The sequence below is a fragment of the Vigna umbellata genome, chromosome 7 (assembly GCF_029865625.1).
Source record: "Vigna umbellata cultivar VRB3 chromosome 7, Vumbellata_1.0, whole genome shotgun sequence".
NCBI lineage: Eukaryota > Viridiplantae > Streptophyta > Magnoliopsida > Fabales > Fabaceae > Vigna > Vigna umbellata.
Window position 1 is genome coordinate 1,639,953 of NC_142171.1, and position 25,500 is coordinate 1,665,452.

Here is a 25,500-nt window from a genome sequence, read left to right on the forward strand (position 1 = left end):
CCTAACTTTACAAAAAGTTATTCTCGAAACAAATATTTCCAAACATGAACTAATTCAGTCATATTCATTTTTAACTAAAATCAAAGTTATCTAAAATTATGTATACAAACTCTAATCTAAAGGGACGCCTAACAGACATTTCATAATTAACCATGGGGTAGTAAATGGTGAAGGAAAACGAAGAAATCAATCACAAAGCAGTACGATTCTAACGTGAAACTTAATTTTGACTCCAACGACAACTGCTCTCAGAGCATTTGCTCTCGATTGTCCCAGAAGTGGAACAATATGAAATTGCCAGCTCTTATGACCCCTAGCCCAAGTGCCCAACTATTATTAAAAAACCAGACTAATGAAGAACAGCACAATACAGAGAAAGAATTGCACAGGTCACAATTTGTCTTGCTATGATGCATCAGTTTTAAAACTTAACCTATGCCACTCCAACATACTTATTCAGTGAACATAAATCGTACTAACAACACGGATAAATATTCTTCATTTTTTCAGTCAGAAACGATAACAAGTGTGGCATTATTTTCTTGAAGCCAACAGTTTTAATACCCTCCACTCTTCTTATTCCACCACTCCAGAAACTTCACCTCCGCAGTCAATGTGTCTACCCTGTAAAGTTGAAGAGCATGATTTGCGATTTCATGTCCAAAAGTCCAACCAAATATACCTCCGGCTAAAAATGACAATCCAGCGCCTGTTCAATATTATGGGGAAATGTAAAAGATTAACAATGTATATGAAACAGTTAGACACTACTTTTATCACAAAAGACCTACATAAAAATTCTTGTACAAAATATTATAAAACCAATTTCGAATGTAAAACATATTAAGTGTAAAAATGAGCAAGAATGGCGCCTGCTTTTGCTTACAATATGATACCAAATTATGAGCTATCCAGAAGCACATCGAAGTAGAAAAAAATTTAAGTAGTATGACAAATGGTAGATTACCATGTAAACTCCTTGAATATTTCCAGGCATAGCCAGCAGTAAACAATGCTCCCAAAGCACTTCCTCCGATGCCAAATTGCACTGCCTCCCTGGCACTTTTCAGCTGAAATGGGAGAAAGGACTTCAGGTCATAGCTATCTTGAAGTAAAAACTCAATCAACCATGTACTCTAGTAGGTGAAATGTTCATATTTTTGAAAATGCAGGAAATGATAACAGGCACAGACAGTTAAATTTTACAGCCAGAGTTGATGCTATAAACAGAAAGGGGTTAGCAACAAAGGTTTGCCGCCATTTGCCATTTACTTAATGTGCTCCAACACGAACAATGACATATGAAACAGAACAATATAATTTGTCCATCATGGTATTGTTTTATACAATATCCGTTTTTCTCTCTTTGGGGGAGGCTCAAGGTTTCAAGGGAATCACTTGACTCTTTTGGACTAATACATCACAAACACCCAAAGGTAGATAAATGTTGTCATGTCTGGTGACTAATGACATTATGACAACAATGCATATTAGCAAAATTGATGAATGATGAAACGCAATTACCACCATACTGATGTCTAGAGGGCATCCAATTGATGGAAAACTCTATTATGTTGAAAGGGAAAACATTTGAAAAAGACAATTAATGGCCTGTCGAAAAAATTTTAGATAGACTTGGGAGATAGACCACCTCTAAGGTATGAGTTGCTCATGTAAAAGAGCGTACATCACTTCCAACATAAAACCTTAAGGCTTAATGTTTGTGGATCTTATTTTTCTTTTATACCACTCATCTTGTTCATTTCTACTCAATGTAGCACTTTCAACTTATAGCTGGATTCCTAACAGTCTATCCCACAAGTGTGAGTTGGGGTTTTACTATAACTTTCTACCACAATAGGATATACTTGTCCCACTCATTTATCTCAACATACTTTCACTAACCCTTGGCTCTAATACGACCATTGGAATCTGATAGATTGGAGAGATGGACCATTGAGTTCCCCATATAAGAGACTTGATACACTTCCAACATAAAACATTAATGCTTAATGTTTATGGGTCTTGTTTTTCTTATAAGCCACTCAACATTTTTATTTTTTCTCAATGTGGGGCTTTCAACTCTTACTTGAATTCCTAACATGACCAACTCAGGATTGAATAGATTAGAATGAAGCATCCCAAATCCCAATAACTTAAAAGGAAATTAAAGTTTTTTCTATAGCTACATGCAATAGTGACGATTAAATCTGTCTATGCCTAAAAGTGTCACGGCCATTGATTGTTTGTGAGTGATTCTATTTAACATATCATCAAAATTACTTGTGTAAGTCAGGGAGTTTAAATGATTATATAGTTGTGACAAAAAATACTGAAGATTGCAAAGTGGCACAGCCAACCTAGCAGAACATGGATGAGAATGGAAAATAGATAGGTATTGATGCTACATTAGAGCTGCTGGTGAAATAACACCTCTCATTTTAGGTTGTTTCAAGGGGATCACCTCACCAGTTGGGTTGGAAACCCATCCAGTTGTTTGACTACTTCAGTTCATAAGAATCACAACCAATCATGTATGGACAAATGCTATGTCTAGTGGATGATGCCATTATGACAATAATGCATATTAGCAAAACCAACGAATGATTAGAAAGAGATGACCATCATAATAATATCTGTTGACAGAAGAACTCTAACATATTGAAAGGACAAACTTTAGAAAAACTTGGTTAGTTTAACGCCCAACTCAAAATTGAGTATATAACAAGAAATTTGAACCAATCGGACAAACACATACTAACTAGCTTCCTATATTACAAATTGAGTATCCTAATAACTTCAAAAGAAACCTGAATTCATTGAGGTATTTGGTAACAATTATTTCAGGGAAAAACATAATTTTTTTTAAGTGGCATAAAAAAGTAATTGTTTCGTCAACTCCAAGAAAGTTGAACCAATCCAACGAACACATTAACTAGCTTCCTATAGTTGTAATGTAACTATCGAATCTGTCAATGCCTAACAATGCCTTTATCATTGATTATAAGCTGGGTTTAGAATTATGATCCACAATTAATGGCAAGCACGTGCTTTAGTGTCATTTCACTAAAACAACATTACCCAATACCAAGAATTACAACATCAGGAACCAAACTAAAACATGCAGTGCACCAAATGATAAAATTCCAAACTAAAAATAACCAGGCACACTTGAGAGAACACACTCATCAACAATAACAATAGCAAAGAGCACCCGACTAAACATCCGAGACTAAATATAAATAAATATCACAGAAACTTTAGGTTATGATCTAGAAACACAGAAGACGATGTAAACATTCAACATAACAAGACAACGAAAATGAAAAACTAAAGGACGCAAATGTAGATGATAAATTGAGAGAAACATTACAACGGGTCCATGAACAGGATCAGAAGCGATAAACTCCTCGACGTCAGAGCTGGACCAGGAAGGGATGGGTTTATCACGCTTGATGAACTTTGAGTAGTTTTCCAAAAAGGAAAACCTCTCTGACCAAAACTCCTTGTAACCTTCCCAATATGACTGGGATGACGAACCTTGCGAATTGTCTGCCATCACCCCCCTTTAACTTGAATCCCTCTGCAATAACCAGTGAAATTAAATTCAGCACACAAGATTAATAACTGAGTCAAGTAAAATTTTATTGTATACTCGAATCAAGTTTAGCAAGTCCAAAAACACTTTTTTCTGTAACTATTGTTTTTTTCTCCCTTTCTCAATGGCTGCATTAGAATTAATTACAGCTTCGTACAATCTACGCAGGATTTCTTTAAAAAAAATCATTTGCGTGAAAGTCAAACTCCTGATCGAAATCGAGAAAATTAAATCCATTATAGAAAACAGAATCGAAACCGTTCGGCAATTGCATGATAATTTCGACAGTAATAATACAAAAGAGACAAAAAAAAAGGAGAAAACATAATACTAGAGATGGTTATAATTATGATGAAATTGATGATATTGATGGATCAGAGATTGAATTAAGTAAAGAAAGAGTAGAAATTGGAGAAGGAGATGAAAAGTGCGATACCGAAGTTGCTGGAACAGTTACGCTGAGGAAGAGGTTACGCAGTCGTTTTCCAAAGGCAGTGATTTATTTAGGTTTTACGAGCTGAAGCTCAGACAACACAGCGATGTTCATTTATGTTTTCCGATCTACTTTACGTCATATTTTATTTTTCTTTCAACAAAATTACGTCATTTATTATTTTTATATTTTTTTATTACTTTCCCAACTTATTCTATTAAAAATAATTTATAAAACATTTTGGAGAGAAAATATTATAGCATTATATACATCATAAATATACATCAAATTTAAATTTAGGTGATTTCAATTCTCAAAAGAGATTAATACCGGTCTCATTTTAAAGAACGCTTAAAGATGTAACAATCCTAAAAATAAAATTTACCTTTTATACTTAATAAACTTGTAATATATATATATATATATATATATATATATATATATATATATATATATATATATATATATGAGTTTGCTAACTTGCTTTTCAATTGATAGGGTATTTTAATAATTTTCGTTATAAAAAAGAAAGAAACCTTCAAACCTTTGCTCATTCTTTCATCCTGAACATTTTCTCTTTTATCCTTTGCGCATTCTCTCATCCTCTCAACTCTTTCTCTTTTATCTTTCTCACTCCAACATTTTCTCTGTCATCTCTATGCTAGTCCCAATTGAAAAATCAGAAACACTCGTCTAACCTTAATCTACCTTCCTCACTTGTTCAATTTGTTTCTCTCTCATCTCTATACTTTTCCTCACCGCAATTTGTTGTTCTTGCTCTGTTCGTTCATTTGTTTTCCAGTATAATAAAAAAATAATTGATGATGTTGATGTTGATTTTTTATTGGAGAGCTGTGTTATATATTTTCCCTTCTGATTATTATTAAATTTCATTTTTAAATTTTAGAATTTTTGTGTTACAAACTCCCCCTCTGCAGGCACACCATCGTCGATAAGCAAAGATCAAAATCAAACCAAGTTTAGCCAATTCAAAATTAAGTCAGAAGAATGCAATGGTAAATAAAACCTTTAACTTTACAAATCACAAAAACAAATTGGACAAGTGAAGAAGGTAGATTAGGGTTAGACAATTGTTTCTGATTTTTTTCAATTGGGACTAGCATAGGGATGACAGAGAAAATGTTGGAGTGAGAGAGATGAAAGAGAAAGAGTTGAGAGGAATTAGGGGTGAGCAAGGGTTTGGGGTTTTTTTTTTAGTTTTGAGAATGAAAATTATTAAAATACTCTTAATCTTATAACTTAGAATCCATGATATATTAGGGTATTTTTGTCTATTAAAACCCGATACACATTGTTAAAATGTTCCAACTGAAAAACAGACGTACGCAAGTTAGCAAATCCATATATATATATATATATATATATTAAATTTAGGTGAGTTCAATTCTCAAAAAAGGAGATTAATACCTATCTCATTTTAAAGAACGTTGTAGGCATTTAGTACCTTGGGTAAGAGGTACCCGTGGGTAGCGGGTATTTTAATACACGCGTGTTAATGGGTCGGGTTCCGTTATCACACTATTCGTATTCGCTAGTACTTGTTACTCGTTTGAATAATAAAATTACAATTTTATCCCATTAGTTTTCTTTTCTAACTATTTAATTTTCTATAAAAATTGGCCAAAACCCAAATTCCTTTTTAGGGTTTTTTCTTCAAATCAGAATAAGGAAAAAAAGTTATTCCCATTTCTTCTCATCCACAGGCTGCCATGAAACCCTAAGGAGATGCCTCCATTCTTCCCATTCCTTCCTCACTAATTATATTTTCCCACATGTTTTTCCAAAAAATGCAAAAAATCTCTCTTGCTCTCAAAGATGTTGCATTTCTTCTTCCCAAAACCATAAAAGCCCCAAAGTTTCGCTTCGAAATCGTTTGGGATTCGTCCTCTCTCACCCTTACGAACAAGTGATAACGGTTGAAAAGCCGTTATTTTTATACTTAATTTTGATATTAAAAACACCCTTTTTGACTTAGAAGCTTTGCTTGAACTCATGTTTTTGCTTTAGTTTTTTCAATAAGAGAGTTGAAGGTGAATTTAATGGTTTTGTGTTAGATTTTCTTGATTTTGTAGGCTATTGAAATGATTTGAAAGAAGAGTTAAAGTACCGAATGGTTGGAATGCAAAAAAGTCAACTAGAATGTAGAAAAGTCAACCAGAGTGCAGAAAAGTCAACTAAAATACAGAAAAGTCAACCACTCAACCAAAGTGCATAAACGTCAATCAGAGTGCAGAAAAAGTTGCGTTGAGCGCCAAATTCCACTGAGCGCCAGTGCCGCAGTTACCGCTGAGCGCCAAAAGTTCTGTTATTTTTATGTTCTATTTAAGGACTTGCACATCTTAGGGATGATATCTTTTGATGGCTTAAGCACAGAAACACACTTTTCATCCCTTAGGGGTAGATTTGGGGATGCGGGAGTCTCCTCTTCTCTTTCTAGGGTTTTTCTATCTCTTCCATTCTTTCATTCCATTGTTCATCTACTTCTTCCATGACGATGGAGAACTAAACCTTATTTGTTGTTGGGAAAGATGTATCCTCTTAAACTTTCATGTATTGAATTGATTCTTGATTATATATGTTTTACTTTATTAATTGTTAGGGTTTTTCCTCTTTCTTTGCATGCTTTGTTTAACTTATTCAATTGCATGATCTTTGATTTTGTCGATATGGACACATTCGGGGAAATCTAGAACTGAAGAAATTCTGCCGGAAGCAATATTACCTAGACATAGGAATAGGAGGATCGATTGCCTTTAAGCTTCTATGCGAATGTAATGCATGATTAATTGCTAGGGAGACAAGACATTGTGAACTAGTGATTAGTATTAGGCTTTCTTCACCGAGACATCGAGTTTAAGGTAAATTAGAAAGTGACATTAACATTAATGAAGAAAGATGAATTCATATATGCATGAGAGTAAATTAGGTGGAATCTAAATCCAACAACAATATCATCAACTTCATCCATTCATTCTTGTGTTTAGCCTCAATTGATCAAATTGCATTCATGTTTATTTTATTGCATTTGCATTCAAAAAACCCAAAATTTGCTCTTTAAAGTCTTAATTCGTTGAGTAATCACATAACAGTTTAGTACCGTGAGTCTCTTGGGAAACGATACTTGGTCTTACCATTTATTATTACTTGATACGATTCGGTACACTTGTCGTGGTCTTAACAAGTTTTTGACTCCATTTTCGGGGATTAAAAATTTGTTTATCAAGTTTTTGGCGATGACTCGTGGTATAACTATTCTATTTGTGTGATTCTTAACCGATTAGACTTTATTTTTTCTTTTTATCTTTTTATCTTTTTATCTTTTTATTTTTTTTATCTTTTTATCTTTTATCTTTTTATCTTTTTATCTTTTTATCTTTTTATCTTTTTATCTTTTTATCTTTTTATCTTTTTATCTTTTTTTATCTTTTTATCTTTTTATCTTTTATCTTTTTATCTTTTTATCTTTTCATCTTTTTATCTTTTCATCTCTTTATATTTTCATCTTTTTATCTTTTCATCTTTTTATTTTTTCATCTTTTCATCTTTTCATCTTTTTATCTTTCTATTTTTCTATCTTTCTATCTTTCTATCTTTCTATCTTTCTATCTTTTTATCTTTTTATTTTTCTATCTCTTCATTTTTTTCTTTTTAATTTTTTTATCTTTCTATCTTTCTATCTCTTCATCTTTTTATCTTTTTAATTTTTTATCTGTTTGTGCTAATTGGGTGCTCTAGTGCAGTGTTCTTTAGTGTTTGTAGGATAGAATTCGAAAATATGTACTAGGAGCACAAGATCATCAAGAGAAGAAAGAGAAAGAAGGTCGCAGGGCATGCCTAGGCACAAAATTTTCAATTGCGAAGTCAATTGTGTCAAAATCAATGACAGTAAACATAAAGAGAAGCAAGAGCACGTGGGTGGTGAACAAGACATGCATCTGACACAACCCATGTTGCTGAAAGGTGCTGAAAACTCTCATGTTGCTCAAATAAATACCATCACATCTGATTTGTCTTAGCCAAGTACACCTTTCATGAGTTCTTGTAATATAAAAGATAAAAGTATTTGGATTTTTGACTCAAGAGCAATTGACCATTTGTCTTGCTCTCTAAACAATTTCTTGTCACATAAAACCACCAAAAACATACCTATGCATCTTCCAAATAATTCAAAGGTTACTGCAACTCATATTGGTGGAGTTAAACTTAATGAGAAACTTATTTTAGATGATGTTTTTTATGTTCCAGCTTTTGAGTATAACTTGATCTCCATTTTTAAGTTTGTTTCTGGTCTAAATGTTGAGATTATGTTTTCATCTAACTTGTGTGTGGTTCAGGATTCCAACACGAAAGGGATATTGGTTTAGCTAAATCTCAAGTCAAGTTATATATGCTTTCCAATGTTGAGAAATATGTGGTCCTTAATGGGAAATCTTCATGTAATGGTTTGAACATAAACTTATGGCATGATAAGTTAGGTCATCTCTCTAACAATAGATTGAACATTTTGAAACAAAAATATCTTTACATTTATAGTGGCAAAACTAGTACATGTGATCCTTGTCATTTTGTAAAACAGAAAAAGTTGCCTTATTCTACTAGTACCACTTTTGTTAATCATCCCTTTGATGTTGTTGATGGTTATTTGTGATCTACATGGATATATCTTATGACTAATAAATCTAAAACACGAAAAACACCTCCTTCATTTTATTGCTCAGATAAAAACCAGTTCAACAAAACTATTAAAATAATAAGGAGTGACAATGGAGTTGAATTTAGCATGAAAGACTTTCATGATGCTAAGGGACTTATACACCAGACCACCTAAGTAGAAACTCCCGAGCAAAAATGGAGTGATGGAGAGAAAGTGTCAATACCTCATGAATATGACTTGTGCCCTACTCTTTAGTCTAGTGTGCTTTCTTAATTTTGGTCTTTTGTTGTTTTATATGTTGCATGCTTAAAAAAGGTTACCCCTTCTCCTTTTCTGAATGATTTTTCTACTTTTGAGATAATGTACAACAACAAATGTGATTTAAACCACATCAAGGTCTTTACTTGTCTTTGCTTTAATAGTAATTTAACATCCAACAGAAGGAAACTTAATTCACATCTTGATCTGGGTGTGTTTTTAGGTTTTAAAAACAATACTAAGGGATATGTTGTCTATAACCTTAAAACATATGATATAGTTGTCTCTAGAAATGTTATATTTTACAAAGACATCTTCTCTTACTCAAAGAAACATGATAAAGTTAATGAACATAACCAAGTCATTTTTCTTGTTTTTAAAAGTCTTTAAGATCGCATGAATGATCACAATCCTGATAACAATGACAATGATGTATTGAATGATGTAGACAATCTTTCTGATACACAAATTATTCTACTAATAATTCTGAACAAGAACATATGTAATCCAATAATAGAAACAATCAGAGCATTAAAACTAGAAATCCTCCTTCATATTTAAAAGTTTATCACATGTTTTATGCTACTTCTAAGAATATAAGATATCCTATTGAAAACTTTGTATCTAATGATAAGCTTTCCTCCTATTTTAAGCATTTGATTTGTTTTATTGATAGTAACAAAGAACCTAAACATTTGAGGAACTTGTTAGATGTAGTAAGTGGCGTTTTGCTATGAATGATGAAATATATGCTCTTAACAAAAATCATACTTGGACCGTTCCAACTCTAAAATTACCATCCTCTTAGTATATGTTGATGATGTTATATCAGCTGGTGATGACTTACATGAAATAAACCACATAATTGCCCTTTTAAACCAAACTTTAAGATAAAAAACCTTGGGGATTTAACCTTTTTTCTAGGTTTTGAGGTGGCAGGAAGTAAAAAAGGAATACACTTGTCACAACTAAATATATGGCCTAGATCTTCAAGAAACTGGTATGCTTGTTTTTGCTCCAGTTTCAACTCTTAAGAATTTTTCCAAAAGAGCCCCTATCAATAATGGAGATGTCTTGCCTGATCCTACATCATACAAGAAACTTATCGGAAAACTTATATACGTCACTAATACGCGTCCTAACATGCATTCCATTCACAACCATAGTTAATTTGTTGTTGCTCTTACTACGTATCATTATCAGTTGCTTTATGTATACTTGTTACTTAAAACAAGCTCATGGTTTAGGTATGTTCCTTGATGCAAAGAGTGATACTAAAATCATTGGATTTAGCGACTCTAACAGGGCTAGGTGTCTAAACACAAGGAAATTTGTCATAGGCTTCATCATCTATCTTGGACACTCACTTATAAGTTAGAAGTCAAAGAAGCAAAGCATCGTGTCTCGTAGCTCATTAGAAGAGTATAAAGCACTTGCATCAACAATCTATGAAGTGTAAAGGATTCTCTATCTTCTTTAAGACCTTCATGTTCAACATCAACAACTATCCCTTCATTTTTGTGACAACCAATATGCCTTACAAATACCTTTCAATCAAGTGTTTCATGAGCGCATAATAGAAATTAACTTCCATATTGTAAGGGAAAAAGTCCAAAGTGAAACCATCAAGCTCTTGCCTATTAACACAAAGAACCAACCTGCTAACATCTTCATGAAAACCTTACCTCTTTCAACTTTTCATGGGCTTCTTTCCAAGCTTGGGCTGTTAAATATACATGCCAAATTTGAGAAGGGCTCTTAAAATAATCAAATCAACAAATAGTACCAACTGTGTTGGCTGTGTGGTTGAGTTATGTTTCTACCCGATGTGTTTTCTATTATTTCATTTTTTTTTGTTTATATGATTCACATTTTATATATTCCCTTTTTCATTTTGTACTCAACTACTTCAATATTCAAAAATGATTTTTTTGTGTTCCTTTCTTTTATCTGTTCATGTTCATGCTTGATGCCTTCTAAATGAAAGGAGTGCACCAAACTCTTTGTTATAGATTCTAGAAAAATTCTAAGACATACCTTCATGATCATAAAAAAACAAAGATTCACTTTGAGAAAATTTGAGTTTCATGCAAGTAAAAAAGTAAAACAACCTAAAAAAAATAAAAAGTGAACTTACTTTGTTCTTTTCTATGATCGGATGAATGTGTAAAGTTCTTCATTAAGATCAATTTTATGGTAGTTGATGTTCAAAAGGATGAAGAATGAAGTTAGAAGTGTATAAAGAAGTTGAAGGAGAATTTTTATAATTTTTTTTTAAAAAATAGTGTTTTTTTTATAAAATAAAACTTGATTAATAGAAAATATATTTATAACTTTAACCTTTTATTATTAAAATAATTAAGTGTTCATTTTAAAAAATCATCAGACTATTTTTTTTTATTCTTGCACAATGTATATTTACAAATTTTTCAACTGTAAAATCATTGGAAAATTCAAATCAATATATGTGAACGGTGAGTACTTACCAACTATCATTTTGATGATATTGTTATATCTCTATATGTTGTAAAAATATGTTGTAAAATTAAATTAATTTATATAAAATTATTTTTATCATACTATTCTTTTTACAGCATAATAATACAATTGTCATAGGACAAATACATACAAATTTGAATTTTTTTAAAATATAAAATATACTCAATTGATGAAATGTTCTTTTAATAACACATTTCTAAATAATATATAATATCCATTAAATTATGTTAAAATAAATCATATTATGGTGTCTGTTTTTTTCCATTCCTTCAGAATTTCAGTGCAAGAAAGAATCTGTTTCTTTTGTATTCATCCATTTCTGGCATCGCACAGTGATTTCCCACCACCACTCTACCACCTTCACTTCACTGTCATTGTTTGCTTGCAGTATCAATGGCGTTTTCCTCCGCATTCCAGGAGCGTCTCCACCAGATGGACTGCACTCGAATCCAACGCCTCTCTCTTCTTCAGGTCCAATTCGATTCACCACCATATTTTCAATATTTTTCCCGTCAATTTCGCCACAACGATGCTGAGATCTGAATCTTCATTGTCTACTCTGCAGGCCGAGAAGGAGTCGCAAGCCGACAAGTCCCGAGCTTTGGCTTCGAAGCTCGCAAACATCAGAGCCTCAGAGCAGAGGTGCTCCTGGCTCGATCACAAAATCGCGTCTCAGAATTTCAAGCTTCTCGCTCTCAAGTGTCAAATCGAGAACCTCGAAGCCAAGCATGATTCGCTTTCATTGCAACTCAGGTAGCCACGTGCGTATTCAAAATCTGAAATGGTTGATTAATTGGCCTCGTTTTAGGTCGTTGCAGAACGAGGTGGAGGAGCTCGAGGAATTGCGCGACACGAGAGAGTGCTTTTACGAGGCCAAGAGGATAGAAATGAGGAAATTCAAGGAAATTGCTGAGAGCTTTGTGGTGAATTGTAGAACGGAAGTTGAGAGTTTGAGGAATAGAGTGAACCTGGTAATTACATGTTACGTATAACTGAAAGAAAAACAATTAACAGTTTGTCTTGGTATGAATTTGCACGAATTTAGAAAAAATGCATGATGTGATCTCAGTGAGTGCTTTCTAGATCATATTGCTTGATTTTAGACAGTTTGTTTGCTTGTTAATTTTAATAAATTTAAGTAGTTTATATTTGGATGTTAAGTCAATGCTCCCTATCAAATTTTACTCAAACTTATCAATATCTTCTATAGTGTCTTCCATCTCCTTTCTTTTCTTCTTGTTCCTTTGTGATGTGAGTTAATATGAAATTGCTGAATTTTTGGATTGGCGTTTTTGGTGTTTTCAGCTGAAGTCCTCTTTCATGGAACTTAAAAGTAACAGTGGCAACTCTTGCAATTCCGAAATAACTGCTGCTGAAATGAGAAGGTTGGAACTCCAGGCTGAAAAGGACAATGTGTGTAGAATCATTGATTGCAACCACCAAATCAAAGCACAGTTGCAAAAGCAGCTTCAGATTATTCTGATGACACAAACACAAGATAAGGGATTAGAGTTGAAGAGTGTCACTGCTAACTATTCGTCTACTTGAAGAGTGTCACATTCCTTTTTCCAGTTTCAACGGTTATTAGAGGCCGTCTGCACTGATAAAGCAAAGAAAAGGAGCATTCAGATATGAGACTAAGAGAAGCAATACATGTTTTACTCTTACATGTATTTTAAAGTAGGACCATGGTATTGTTAATAACTTTTTTTAACAAATTTTTTGATAATAGATTATGTGTCATTATTTTATTAGTATGTATATCTAAAACGGATCAATCAGAAACTATCACATAAACAGTTGTATAAAAGTTGTCAAAAAAAATTGTTAAAAAATATTTTCCTTTTTAAAGTATTTTAAATGCATACCAGAGTAATAGTAAACAAAATAAATAAAGAATCTAAATTCGTTTGTTACGTATATTTTTTATATTCGTCTATGGCTAATTTTCTAAAAAGTATGCACATAGATCTACACGCAATGAGGCCAACAAGTATTTACACTTTTTAAAGGTTAATATGTTTTTAGTCTATCAAACGATTTTGGATTTTGTCCCTCTTCGAAAGATTTATTCATTTTAGTTCTCTTAGTTTTAAAACTCTTATGTTTAGTCCTTAAAATGGGTTAAATATGTTTTTGGTCCCTTAACTTTCAGCGAAAATTAAAATTAGTTCCTCTTCAAAACTTTGGACTAATTTAGTCCCCAAACTTTAAAAAATGTGTGAATTTAGTCCTTTTAATCAAATTTTGTTAACTTTATTTATGTTTCAAACGCATTTCGCAGTCAATATTTAAGCAAAAATGTGTCAACCGGTGTAAACAACTCAAATGCTATCATGAAACACACTTGAAACATCAAATAAACCTAACAAAATTTAGTTAAAAGGACTAAATTCACACATTTCTAAAGTTTGAGGACTAAATTAGGCCAAAGTTTTGAAGAGGGACTAATTCCAATTTTCGCTGAAAGTTAAGGGACCAAAAACATATTTAACCCCCTTAAAATTGAACAATGTTAAATTTTTGTATGAGGTGGCTAACGGTGAGCCAGATGTGTGCCACGTTTTTTTTTTTCTGAAATGTTTGCCACGTTTTTCCCAAACTTTTCCTTCTTCTCCTCCAATCACTCAAAACGTCCGTTCATCTCTTTCACCTTGCATACCTGGATTGTAGGAGTTGTTCTATGGCCAAGAATTTTAAATTGACACCTTTGAATATGTCCATTCTTTCCTTGGTCCCATATGCTCACCACTTAGGCCTCACCCTCTCCTCTTGCCGCTACACCAGAGTAAGCTTCATCTTCCCCAAGTCACAACCTTTCCCCCACACCAACTTCAAGGACGAGGTTACCTACTTGCAAGACACAATCCCTTCAAACCTCTGCTTCAGAAAAGCCTTCATCATGCCCTCAAAATCTTCTTCACACTCTTGGCATGTCTTCACCGCCAACGACAGCACACATGCTCTACCCCACCTGCCCTATGATCACGACAACGAGTTACTATTCATCATGGAGATCTGTATGACCGAGCTGGACCCCATCCTCGCACCCAAGTTTTTCCGACCACTGGAGGACGGAAAATCCAGCGACTCTGGCGGGAAGGAGATGACGGAGCTCACCGGGATAAACAAAATCAACCCGGACGCCCTTATCTACGACTTCGCGTTCGACCCGTGTAGGTATTCTATGAATGGCATGGACGGGGATTGGTACTCCACCATCCACGTCACTCCAAAGGACGATTTCAGTTACGCTAGCTTTGAGTGGGTTGGCTCCATCAACAAGAAGAAGGAGTTGTTTTATGGCCTAGTAGGCAAAATTTTAATGAAAATTGTGCGACCAGAGTATTCAAGCCCAATGTAAGCCCTCTTGGATTCATGTTCCAAGCCTAGCATTCACCTGTAGCCGAGAGAAAATGGCAGACATAATCAAAGGTGTGAAAACCAACTAAATCTGCAGTAAGTAGTGCTTTCAAAAACCAAGCTAAACTCGGGAAAAACCCTCAGTCTCTTCTTTCAATTAGGAAAGGAAACAAGTCCACCCAATTGCTCTAAAATGGAAATAAAAGTGTCTTACTAACCCAAAACTATAGACATTTAATGGTTCTTCCCGTGTCTTTGGGCACCTTCATCATCAGACTAAGTCATGATTAACCCAAAACTTTCTCTCTCTCTTTCTCAGATTCCGGCAACCACACTTCTCTCTCTAAAAAAGCAGCAGCATCCCTCTGTCCCTCTTCCACCAGAACCCAAACCCAACGTCACTCACAAACTAACTTCTCACTGTGACATCATTAAACTCTTCATCTACATCACCACGCGCGCCGTGAAGCACAACTACTTCACCGTGAAGAAGCTCACCACCAAACACGGCCTAAAAAAGCGCGAGAAAATCGTGCTCCACGATTGTCTCGAAACCATTGACGAGACCCTGGACCCTAGGCTGCCGCTGGTGGGAAGGCGGAGGGGCGGTGAGATTGGGGTTGTCCTCTTGCATGATCTGAACCTACACCATGGGAAACCCCAAATGGATGAAAATGGAGACTTAGGGGAGGGAACAATGGTGGGTGTGAAAGAGATCAGAGCACGTTTTAAGTGATTGGGGGAGAATAAGGAATGGTTCGCGTGGCAAATATTTTACAAAAAAAAAAAAAGGAAAAAATGTGGCACCCACCTGACTCACTGTTAGTCACCTCATACAAAAAATTTAACGCTGTTTAATTTTAAGAACTAATCATAAGAGTTTTAAAACTAAGATGACTAAAATGAATAAACCTTTCAAAAAAGAACGAAATCCAAAATTGCTTGATAGTTTAGGGATTAAAAACATATTTAACCGACTTTTTAATCATATAATGAAATATTAAATAGGAATAATATAATTGTTGTTCAATTTATTTACTATTTTAGTAGCTACAAAATATTTTGAAAATGTTAATTTATTTAAATATTAAATTATATGGTTTATTTTTTTTAAATTAGATTAAAATAATGTTTTATAATTACAAATTTTAAACTTTTTCTTGAAATTTGTAACGAATTTCAATATAAACATATTAAGAATCAGTTGATTTAAATTGAATTTTATAGAAAATATAAAGAACCCATCCAATCCTGATGTAATGTTTACTTTTGCGTAAAAGTCCATTATACCAATACTACTTTTTGCGTAAAAGTCCTCACCTCGATTGCTTATTCTTGTATTACACATTAAAATTGAAGTTCTTTTAGGATTATACATAACGATTTAATATCATCAAAGAATCAGGAGATGCTCTGAAATCATTTAAAGATATGTACTCTTACATATATATATATATATATATATATATATATATATATATATATATATATATATATATATATATATATATATTGCTTTAATATATTATTTAGGTTTAATAGCCAATTTAGTCCCCACTTTGGTTGAAAAATCTCAATTTAGTCCCTCGTTATAAAAGTGTTTTACATTAGTCCTAACTTTTAAAATAATGGGTCAGATTGGTCCCTTTCGTTAAATATAAGTTAACGAAATTAATGGATGATGATGTGACACAGCTTAAAGCTGATGTGTTAGATTGGTCCCTCGTTAGCTTTAAGTTGTGTCACATCATCATCTATTAATTTTGTTAACTTATATTTAACAGAAAGGACCAATCTGACCCACTATTTTAAAAGTTAGGACTAATTCAAAACACTTTTATAACCAGGGACTAAATTGAGATTTTTCAACCAAAGTGAGGACTAAATTGGCTATTAAACCTATTATTTATCTTCTTTCAATTTTGATGTAAAGTTTATGAATTTTTTTTTTCAATATTAATTTTGTTTTTAGTAATAAGAGTATAGGGTATTGTTACTTACTAGGAATTGGAGTGCTAGTCTGTTAAAAAGTGGTAAAATTGGTGGCTTTATGACTCTGGATGTTTTATAGGATTGGAACACGAGGAAGGTCCACCCAAATTTGAAGTACTCGCTACTAATAAATAGATCGACTCAAGGGTGAAATTGGTAAAACACTCGCTTTAATCTTCTATAAGATAAAAGTCAATTCTTTTTAGTACCAATATTTATCTGTTAAATTAATTGTAAAATTATGTTTAAGAAAAAAGACCTCAATTTTCTTTAGTATTAATATCTTTTATTAAATTAATTATAAAATTATATTTAAGAAAAAAAACGTTTCAAATTTTTGTATTACTAATATATCTCTATTAAATTAATTATAACTTTATGATTTGTGATGTGTTAGTATTAACAAGGTTAGTCTATTAAATTTCTAGTTGGTATATTTTTCCTTATATTTGTATTGGTGTTGTTTTTATTCTATTTGTTAAATTTGTATTAGGATTAGAAATGTGTTTCATTTGTTTGGTTTTATTTTTTTGGTACTTTTTTATATATGGATTTGTAGAATTTTTCTACATATGTTTTGACTAGGAAATGTCATTTTTGCTTGGACTTAATTGCAAAACTATTAATTAGAATTTAGCCTTTTGGTGGATAATGGAGATGAAACCTCTAATGAAATAAGCAATGAATCAGAGTTGGAAATTGAAAAATAGTGTAAATGTTAAATGAAATTAATTATGACAATTTAATAGTTAATCTCGTTAAGGCAAGATTGTCTAAAAAGACAAGACCGTTCAATAACTCGAAGTTTTGAAGTTTAACAAATATTCTCAATAAAATATTCCTTAGGAAGAAAGAACATCTAAACATATGGTAACTAACAACATTGAATCATTTAAGTATCTATCAAATGAATCATCTAGATGTTGTAATCATAAATAGAAAACCTGAAAGACTTATGCTAAAAAGTCTCTAAAGCACAAACCTAAGAGTCTTATAACAAGAAATCTTATAAACAACGTCTACCAAGATACAATCTCAAAGATGTTATCTAAGAAGAAAAAGATGAACCAGACAATGTAACGTGTTCTAGGCAAAAAATATGATCACTAGGATAAGCCTACACAAACTTATAAGGGGTGCCTATTCATTGGCATTGTGCTTCTTGGTCTTTCCCGTTATAGGGGTGCTAGCTTCTTGGCTTTTCTCAACCATTTTTTTTATAGCGATATACTTTGCTACCCATTCCCTTTCATCCATATTAGTCGGTTTCCTTTTGAAGAGCAAGTTGGAAAAGGGTAGGGCCTGGAGACCACATCTGAAATAGTGCATGATCATGGACAGTGTGAAGACTAGGATCGTGGTCATTGCTTCGGTGAACATTTCCATGAAGTGCCTAAGCGTCTCATTTTTTTCTTATTGAAGATACTTCAAAGAGGTTGAGGTGGTAGAAAATATCTTGTGGTTGGCAAACTGAACTTTGATCATGTTACTCAACATGTTAAATAAGTTTACTGAGTAGGAAGGCAACACATAGTACTAGTTTAGAGTCGGGTCACCTAAGGTGGCTGGGAACAACTACCAAAACACTTTCTTATCCCTGGTGTGAATTTTCAAAACAACAAAATACATAACAAAAACATTGCTAGTTAGATGTAGATGAACGTCTAACACACATTGATGGCAACCCCTTTAGGTACTTCCCATCCAAAGAAGTATCAACTAAAACTAAGACTAAAGAAAGGAAAGTAGAATAAAGATTGCTAAAGCTCTTTCCTTATCTAAGTCTTAGATAGATTCTCTTTAACTAATTTCATTTACATTGTTTTGTAGGACATTAATAAGGTTGGAAAGTATGCTTACACATCCTAACAAGCTTGCCAAGCAAGGGAGTACAATAAAGACAAGTTAAGCCGTGAAGCCTCTTCTTGTTGGAGCACGTTTTCCACTCTTTCCATGTGAAACATATCCAGCCGTGCATCTTCTTTCTTTGAAGCATGTTTCCAACATGTTCCACGTGCAAAATGCAGCCAGCTGACTATCGTCTCCTGCACACTTCTCTTTGCTTCATGCACATTATAAATATGCAGCTTCCCTTGCACGTTTCTAAGCTTCTCTTCATCCATAAAAGAGAGCTTGATCCATTGTAAAACTTAACTTGAATTGATATAGTGTTACGCTGTTGAATTGCAACCGGCCACTATTTCTTCGAGTTCAAATACTTAGAGCTGATTTAGCTTGTCTTCCTCTAGCTTCCTTCCCTACTGGAAGGCCATCTGAGCTAGAAACTCACCACACACTCATCCAAACCACTGCCAAACATTTTCACAAACACCTTACTTGCACTGCCGTTTGCAACCGTGTATCCATTCCGCTACTACATTCTGATCTGAGGAGTCGTTTCTTGTTGAAGATAGAAGCTACTACCATCATTTGGCATCCAGAGCCAGTCGTCCACGCTCTGCTTCAAGGAGCTAAGTTGCTCTTTTCTTCATTTTCTTCACTTCCGTCATGTGTTGTTTGTATATGTTACTGTTTGATCAATTTTGATTTTTGTTTGCTTTGTTTTCGTGTTTTCTGTGGATGTTTGATTTCATTCATTTTTCCTTAGCATTTAATCATCATTTTAATCGGTGCAATTTGTTTGATTAAGTCCAATTCCAACTTTCAATTTTAAATTTCCAGTTTTGTCAAAGTCTTGTGGATGTTACTGCATTGTTTTACTGTTGCATTGGTTTGATTCTGTTCAGCTTTGATTTCTTTCGTTTTTCATTGAGTCAAGTGCATTGCTAGCTATATGTTGATCATGAAAAGCAATGGCATCATGTCCAGCTTTGATCATTTGAGCTAATAACATTGCACATTGTTTTTCCAGTCCAAATTTTACATAAAACATGATTTTTGGATTGATTTTGTATAATATAATTTTCGTCCAGATTTCTTTTGTTTAAGCTTCGTGCAAGTTTACCGAATGATGTCAACGGTGTCTAAAGAAATTGCAACTCATATGCATCAAAGAAAAGCACAATGAGTGGTTGAGTCCATCATAATCTGTTTTTAACTTCAGCAGCAAATTGCATTTCTGGTTTGATGTTGTCCACACTGTTTCTGGCCAATTTTTTTGTGTCTCTGAACCTTGCTGCAAGTTTTTTTGAAGTTTCTAAACATGTTTCAAGTTGTTTCAACTCAGATTAACCACTGATTTGTGAAAATCATAATTGAGTTGTTTCAAAATTCACCAAAACAGTGTTGTCACAGTATTTTTTTTTTCAGCTTTGCACCATGCTGTAATCATTGCCATGTCTTAGGTCACTTAATAATCTGCTAGTTCATAATCTGCAACTAGATCTAGTTGATTAGGATCTTTCTTGTGCATTTGATTGAACCAGTCATCATTGAATCTGTTGTTTTCTACATTCTGGACCAATGTTAATGCATTTTTCTACATTTTAAGCAACTGTCACAGTGATTTGGTGAACCAGTGTTTTTTTGGGCATTGTGAACATTTGTGGAAGTGTATTTTGCCATTTAAAACTTGTAGTTACTGTTCATTTGGTCATTTTTCAGTCCATATGCAAAATTACCATTCCAAGCATAAAATTTTGTTAAAATTGGAAGTCAATCACTGGAAAACTGATATGAACCTTATTTTGGCTGTCTAAATGTTTGAACATATTCCATTTGATGATACAAACTTCTTTGAAGTGTCATTCGATCATTTGCATCACTGAAACTCATTTTGGATACTGTTGTTCCATTTTTCCAACCACATTTTTGGTGTAGTTTGCATTTCTTTGTTGTTTTCCACATTTCAAAATTTTCAATTTGCAATTTGGATTGGCAAAAGCTGGGATTTCGTTTCCAATTAACTTCCAATTCTTAAACAAGTGTAACACAATCAGAAAAAAAGCAAGTAATCCCTGCAATCTAGGTTTGAAAGGTCAAAACTAGAAAACCCAAATTCTGGATCTCTTTGTGGCATTTTGTCAAACAGTTTTGAATTTCCATCAAACACTTACAATGCACACGGTCTCCTCACTGTTTTTGAGTTTTTCTTGCTTGTGTGATCTGTTCTAGACCCTCTCTTAGGTTCCTTTTGAGTGCCACCTCTTTTTCCAGCCCTAAACATCATTAGAATTCATCTTGATTGACTTTCCTTTGTGTTGTCAAACTGATTTTCATTCAAAATCTGGTGCAGAGAAAGTTTTGTGCTAATTATTTGTTTGCTATTATGTTTGGCCTGCTGCAACGTGGTGGTAAAGCTTCAAATGCCCAGATTTCTTACTCCAAAGGGGTAGCATATTAGGAAGTGGAAGATTTGTTAAATTGGCTACAAGTGTACACTCAAAGAGCATTTTTCCTTGCTGGTCCAACACCAAGTCAGCAGCAAAAATACACATTGTTGGCATTCCACCAAGCTGAAATAGCAGCCACACTTGGCTTTGTTCAATTGTTCACAATCTGTACTTGTAATTTTGGCTTGGTATCACGGAACCTTTGTAGCTTCATTCAACTTTGTTTCTCATTTCCAACTTAAGGTGACTTGGGAAAATGATTTTCAAGCAATTCCAAGAGCACCATTGAACATTGTAATAAGTTTAGTCTATGCATCTTAGTGTGAAAGTGTGTTAAGGGGCTTCAAGTGTCACTTGTACTTTCCCCTAGGGCCGAGTCTCATCTTTCCTTTCCACTTCCATTCTTTCCTTAATATTTTTGGTTGTTGTTCTTTCTGTTTTACGTCTCCGTGATATCTAGGTCCGCTTTCATATAGATAAACCTTCGTTTGGTTTCTAGGTGAACATCATTCTTGCATTCAAAAAGTTTTTGAAAGATTTCTACCTAGACACTAAGGTAAGAAACAACCAAAGAAACTCTGGCTAAGGAAGGACAAGGTTCTTAAGGCTGTCCATTGTGACTCACCTCTCCTTCCTGGGAACTATTCGGTTTCTTTTACCTCTAGAATCTATCTAGAAATCCTTCACTAAAATCTAAAGAGTTTGATGTCTTGTTATGATTCCTATAGGTCTTCTTCTTCATATAGGTCCTCTCGGTCTTCTAGTTTTAATCAATCCATTAGTTTCAAAGAAATTAAAAGAAAACTTGATGAAGCTAGAAGAAGGACTTGTTCCTTTCATGAATTTGATCGGATTGAGGATGAGTTGTATAAACAAGCTAGGGCAAATATTCCATTCTTTGGTAAGGATATTGGTGCATTAACATACCTAGCTTGGGAAAGAGAAATTGATGACATGCATCCATTCATTGCTAGAAAAAGTAAACCTGAATCCTATTTCCATTCTAGCAATAGTGCATCTTATATATCCTTAGTCTCTATACATCTAGATTTGAAGTGCATGCAAGAGAGTGGTGGGATGAAAGACAATATCATGTTAGGATAGGAAGAAAGTCCTCTATTCGTGATTGGTATGAATTAAAATCTTGCATGAGAAAAGAGTTTGTGACTTCACATATTAAGAGAAGCCTCCAATTCTTGAGAGATTACATTGAAGAAGGAAAAACATTTCTTGAAAGCTTAAACGATAATGGGTTCCTTCTTAGAGAACTAGAATTTGAAATTAGACTTAAGGAGTTAAAAGCTAAGAAACTAGAGTTGAAGGTTAAGAGACTACAAAGAGATGTTGAGAGACAATAAGAGGAAATAAGACAAGACGAAGAGAAGAGAGAGAAGAGAAGAAGAGAGAAAAGAAGAAGAAGAAGAGAAAAGAGAGAAAGAAGAAGAGAGACAAGAAAGAGAAAGAACAGAAGTAGAAAAGAAGAAAGAAGAGGAAGATAGAGAAAAAGGGAATTTGCTACTGATGGCAAATTCAACTCTGCCAAAACTCATGGAACCTAAAAGGGATGGTTTCCAATTCTTTACTTCTTTTCTAATTATTGTGCACTCTTCCATTATTAATTTTTCTTTTAAATCAATTTTCATCCCATATTCTGTTCAATCATTTTCAAAATATGGCAATTCAAAACTGGAGTTAATGTTACCCTTGTGTAAACCAGTAACTCAAGATAACAATAAAATAACTTGGGAATATGGAATTCTCCATTTTTCCAAGACTTATTTCCAAAAAATCTTTTTCAAAAATACAAGACTTTTCTTTTGTCTTCTTATCTTTGCTTACATCTTCTTCATCATACACATTTTTTCTATCTTTGGTAGATATATTTTTTATCCAGGAGGAAAACAAAACCCAAAGTTGTGCTTCTTTTTTTCTTCCCGATTTGAGGACAAGTCGTTTTTAAAGAGGGAGGGAATGATGACAACCCCTTTAGGGACTTCCCATCCAAACAAGTATCAACTAAAACTAAGACTTAAGAAAGGGAAGTAGAATAAAGATTGCTAAAGCTCTTTCCTTATCTAAGTCTTAGATAGATTCTCTTTAACTAATTCCATTTACATTGTTTTGTAGAACCTTAATAAGGTTGGAAAGTATGCTTACACATCCTAACAAGCTTGCCAAGAAAGGGAGTACAATAAAGAGAAGTTAAGCCGTGGAGCCTCTTCTCGTTGGAGCACGTTTTCAACTCTTTCCATGTGAAACATATCCAGCCGTGCATCTTCTTTTTTTGAAGCATGTTTCCAACATGTTCCACATGCAAAATGCAGCCAGCTGACTACCGTCTCCTGCACACTTCTCTTTGCTTCATGCACATTGTAAATATGCAGCTTCCCTTGCACGTTTCCAAGCTTCTCTTCATCTATAAAAGAGAGCTTGATCCATTGTAAAACTTAACTTGAATTGATATCGTGTTATGTTGTTGAATTGCAGCCAGCCACTACTTCTTCAAGTTCAAATACTTATAGTTGATTTAGCTTGTCTTCCTCTAGCTTCCTTCCCTGTTGGAAGGCCATCTGAGCTAGAAACTCACCACACACTCATCCAAACCACTACCAAACATTTTCACAAACACCTTATCTGCACTGTCGTCTGCAACTGTGTATCCATTCCGCTACTACATTCTGATCTGAGGAGTCGTTTCTTCTTGAAGATAGAAGCCGCTTCCATCACATACATTGTGACCTCTTATACTGTTGAGGCATGTTGTTTAAAGGCCTCATGAGCTACCTGTAATGCTTCATTAGTTTGGTATCAAGCTATAAAGCCCTTACTCACATCATGACAACCGATCATTTTTTGTAAGATTGTCATAACGTGTATGATAAAATCATGTAATGATGATAAGAACGAATAAATTAACATTGTTTAATAACAAAAGTACATAAATATTATACGGTTGCATATCAACAAACTAGATTATGACTCCAATCTTCTACAAACTAGAATGTCATCTAGGAGATGCCTATGAAGTCAAGGTATGAGACTGAATCGGTCTTCCTCAATAGCAGGAATAACAAAAGGATGAGATATGCTTTTGAATATCCCTCAACACATGTAGATGAAGAGGAAGCTACTATGACATTCACCAACACATGTTCGCGAAACGCAACCACAATTATCATGATTGCTAAGTCAACCTCTGAAATAACATTTGGCGACTGTAGGATAGGTTGTTCATACCCAAATCACCTTAGCAAATATTTAGGAAGATGACGATGTATAATTCTACTCACTTTGGTCCAGCCAAAGAACATACTGATTTCCGGATGCGTACGACTAATTTGATGTGATTCATATTGGGCTTATATCACCCATCATATGTCAAGGCATTCAATTATGCATTGATCTCATGTAGGCTGGAAATTTTCCTCCTATCACAAAATGTATGGCCTAAGGTCCACCCTTACCATAACTAGCTAGCGGTTGCTTCCTTCTTATCCTAGAGAAGTGCTCATATATTCAACTCTACAAAAAAGTATAAAATGTATTTCAATAATGAAATAATAAAGAAAATCGAAGTGCAAGACATATGTGTACTTGTAAAAGAGTAAGATATCTAGCTAATTTCTTTATCTCTGCAAAGCTAGCATCTCCTAACTACTCGTACAAATAGATAGGTGCATCAACTCCCTAAGCATATATGTCACATGTCAACAAGTCTCTTAAGAGCATCAAGTACAATACTGAAATGTATGTGTAATTCTTATACATCAAAATTATGCATCTGATACGTTGTCGTTGAAGCTATCAAATTAATACTACTTTTCAAGGAAACTTCAGTATCGCTAAGTAGTATCCAAGAAAGTAGATAGGGCTAAAGTAACCTTGAGTCGTTTCCCTACTGTCAACACCTAATTTCGTCCGGATTGACTAAATAATAGGTCGCTTCTTACGTTGTCCCATTCTATGTAATTTTTCTTGTATTGTTTTTCTTTCATTCTTTATTTTTATCTTATCTGGTTATTTATTTATTTTATTATTTTTTTTATTTTTTTAAGTTTACTTTATTATATTATATTACTTTATATTTTTTCTTTTCTTCCATTATTATTCTATTTTATTTTATTTTATTTTATTATTATTTTAATTCTATTTTCGTTATAATATGTATTATTACTATTTTGTTTCTTCTTACATTATTTCTATATTAGTTTATTTTACTATATTTTATTTAGTCTTTTTTTTTAAAAAAATTAATTTAAAAAAATAGAAATAAAAAATAAAAATCCTAGGGTCAATGAAGCTGCCCCTCCTACGACGCAAAGCGTCAGGCAATGCTTACCATGCTTACCATCCTACGACACACAGTTATGCTTAAAATGAGCACATTCAG

At 33.6% G+C, this 25,500-nt stretch overlaps 2 protein-coding genes and 1 pseudogene across 2 annotated transcripts; 2 read left to right on the plus strand and 1 right to left on the minus strand.

Moving 5' to 3' along the window:
• Window positions 1–350: 350 nt before the first annotated feature.
• Window positions 351–4,162, minus strand: LOC124821031 (succinate dehydrogenase subunit 6, mitochondrial). Its single transcript, XM_047292831.2, has 4 exons — window positions 4,035–4,162; window positions 3,374–3,583; window positions 968–1,070; window positions 351–709 (listed from the first exon to the last, which is right to left on the minus strand). Exons 2-4 carry the CDS (start codon window positions 3,557–3,559, stop codon window positions 558–560), a joined length of 441 nt encoding a protein of 146 aa, XP_047148787.1. The 5' UTR covers window positions 3,560–3,583; window positions 4,035–4,162; the 3' UTR covers window positions 351–557.
• Window positions 4,163–11,745: 7,583 nt separating this feature from the next.
• Window positions 11,746–13,226, plus strand: LOC124821032 (uncharacterized). Its single transcript, XM_047292833.2, has 4 exons — window positions 11,746–11,934; window positions 12,029–12,216; window positions 12,272–12,434; window positions 12,769–13,226. Exons 1-4 carry the CDS (start codon window positions 11,857–11,859, stop codon window positions 13,009–13,011), a joined length of 672 nt encoding a protein of 223 aa, XP_047148789.1. The 5' UTR covers window positions 11,746–11,856; the 3' UTR covers window positions 13,012–13,226.
• A 953-nt stretch (window positions 13,227–14,179) lies between these two features.
• On the plus strand, window positions 14,180–14,827 carry LOC148194913 (S-adenosylmethionine decarboxylase proenzyme 4 pseudogene; annotated as a pseudogene).
• The last annotated feature ends 10,673 nt before the right edge of the window (window positions 14,828–25,500 follow it).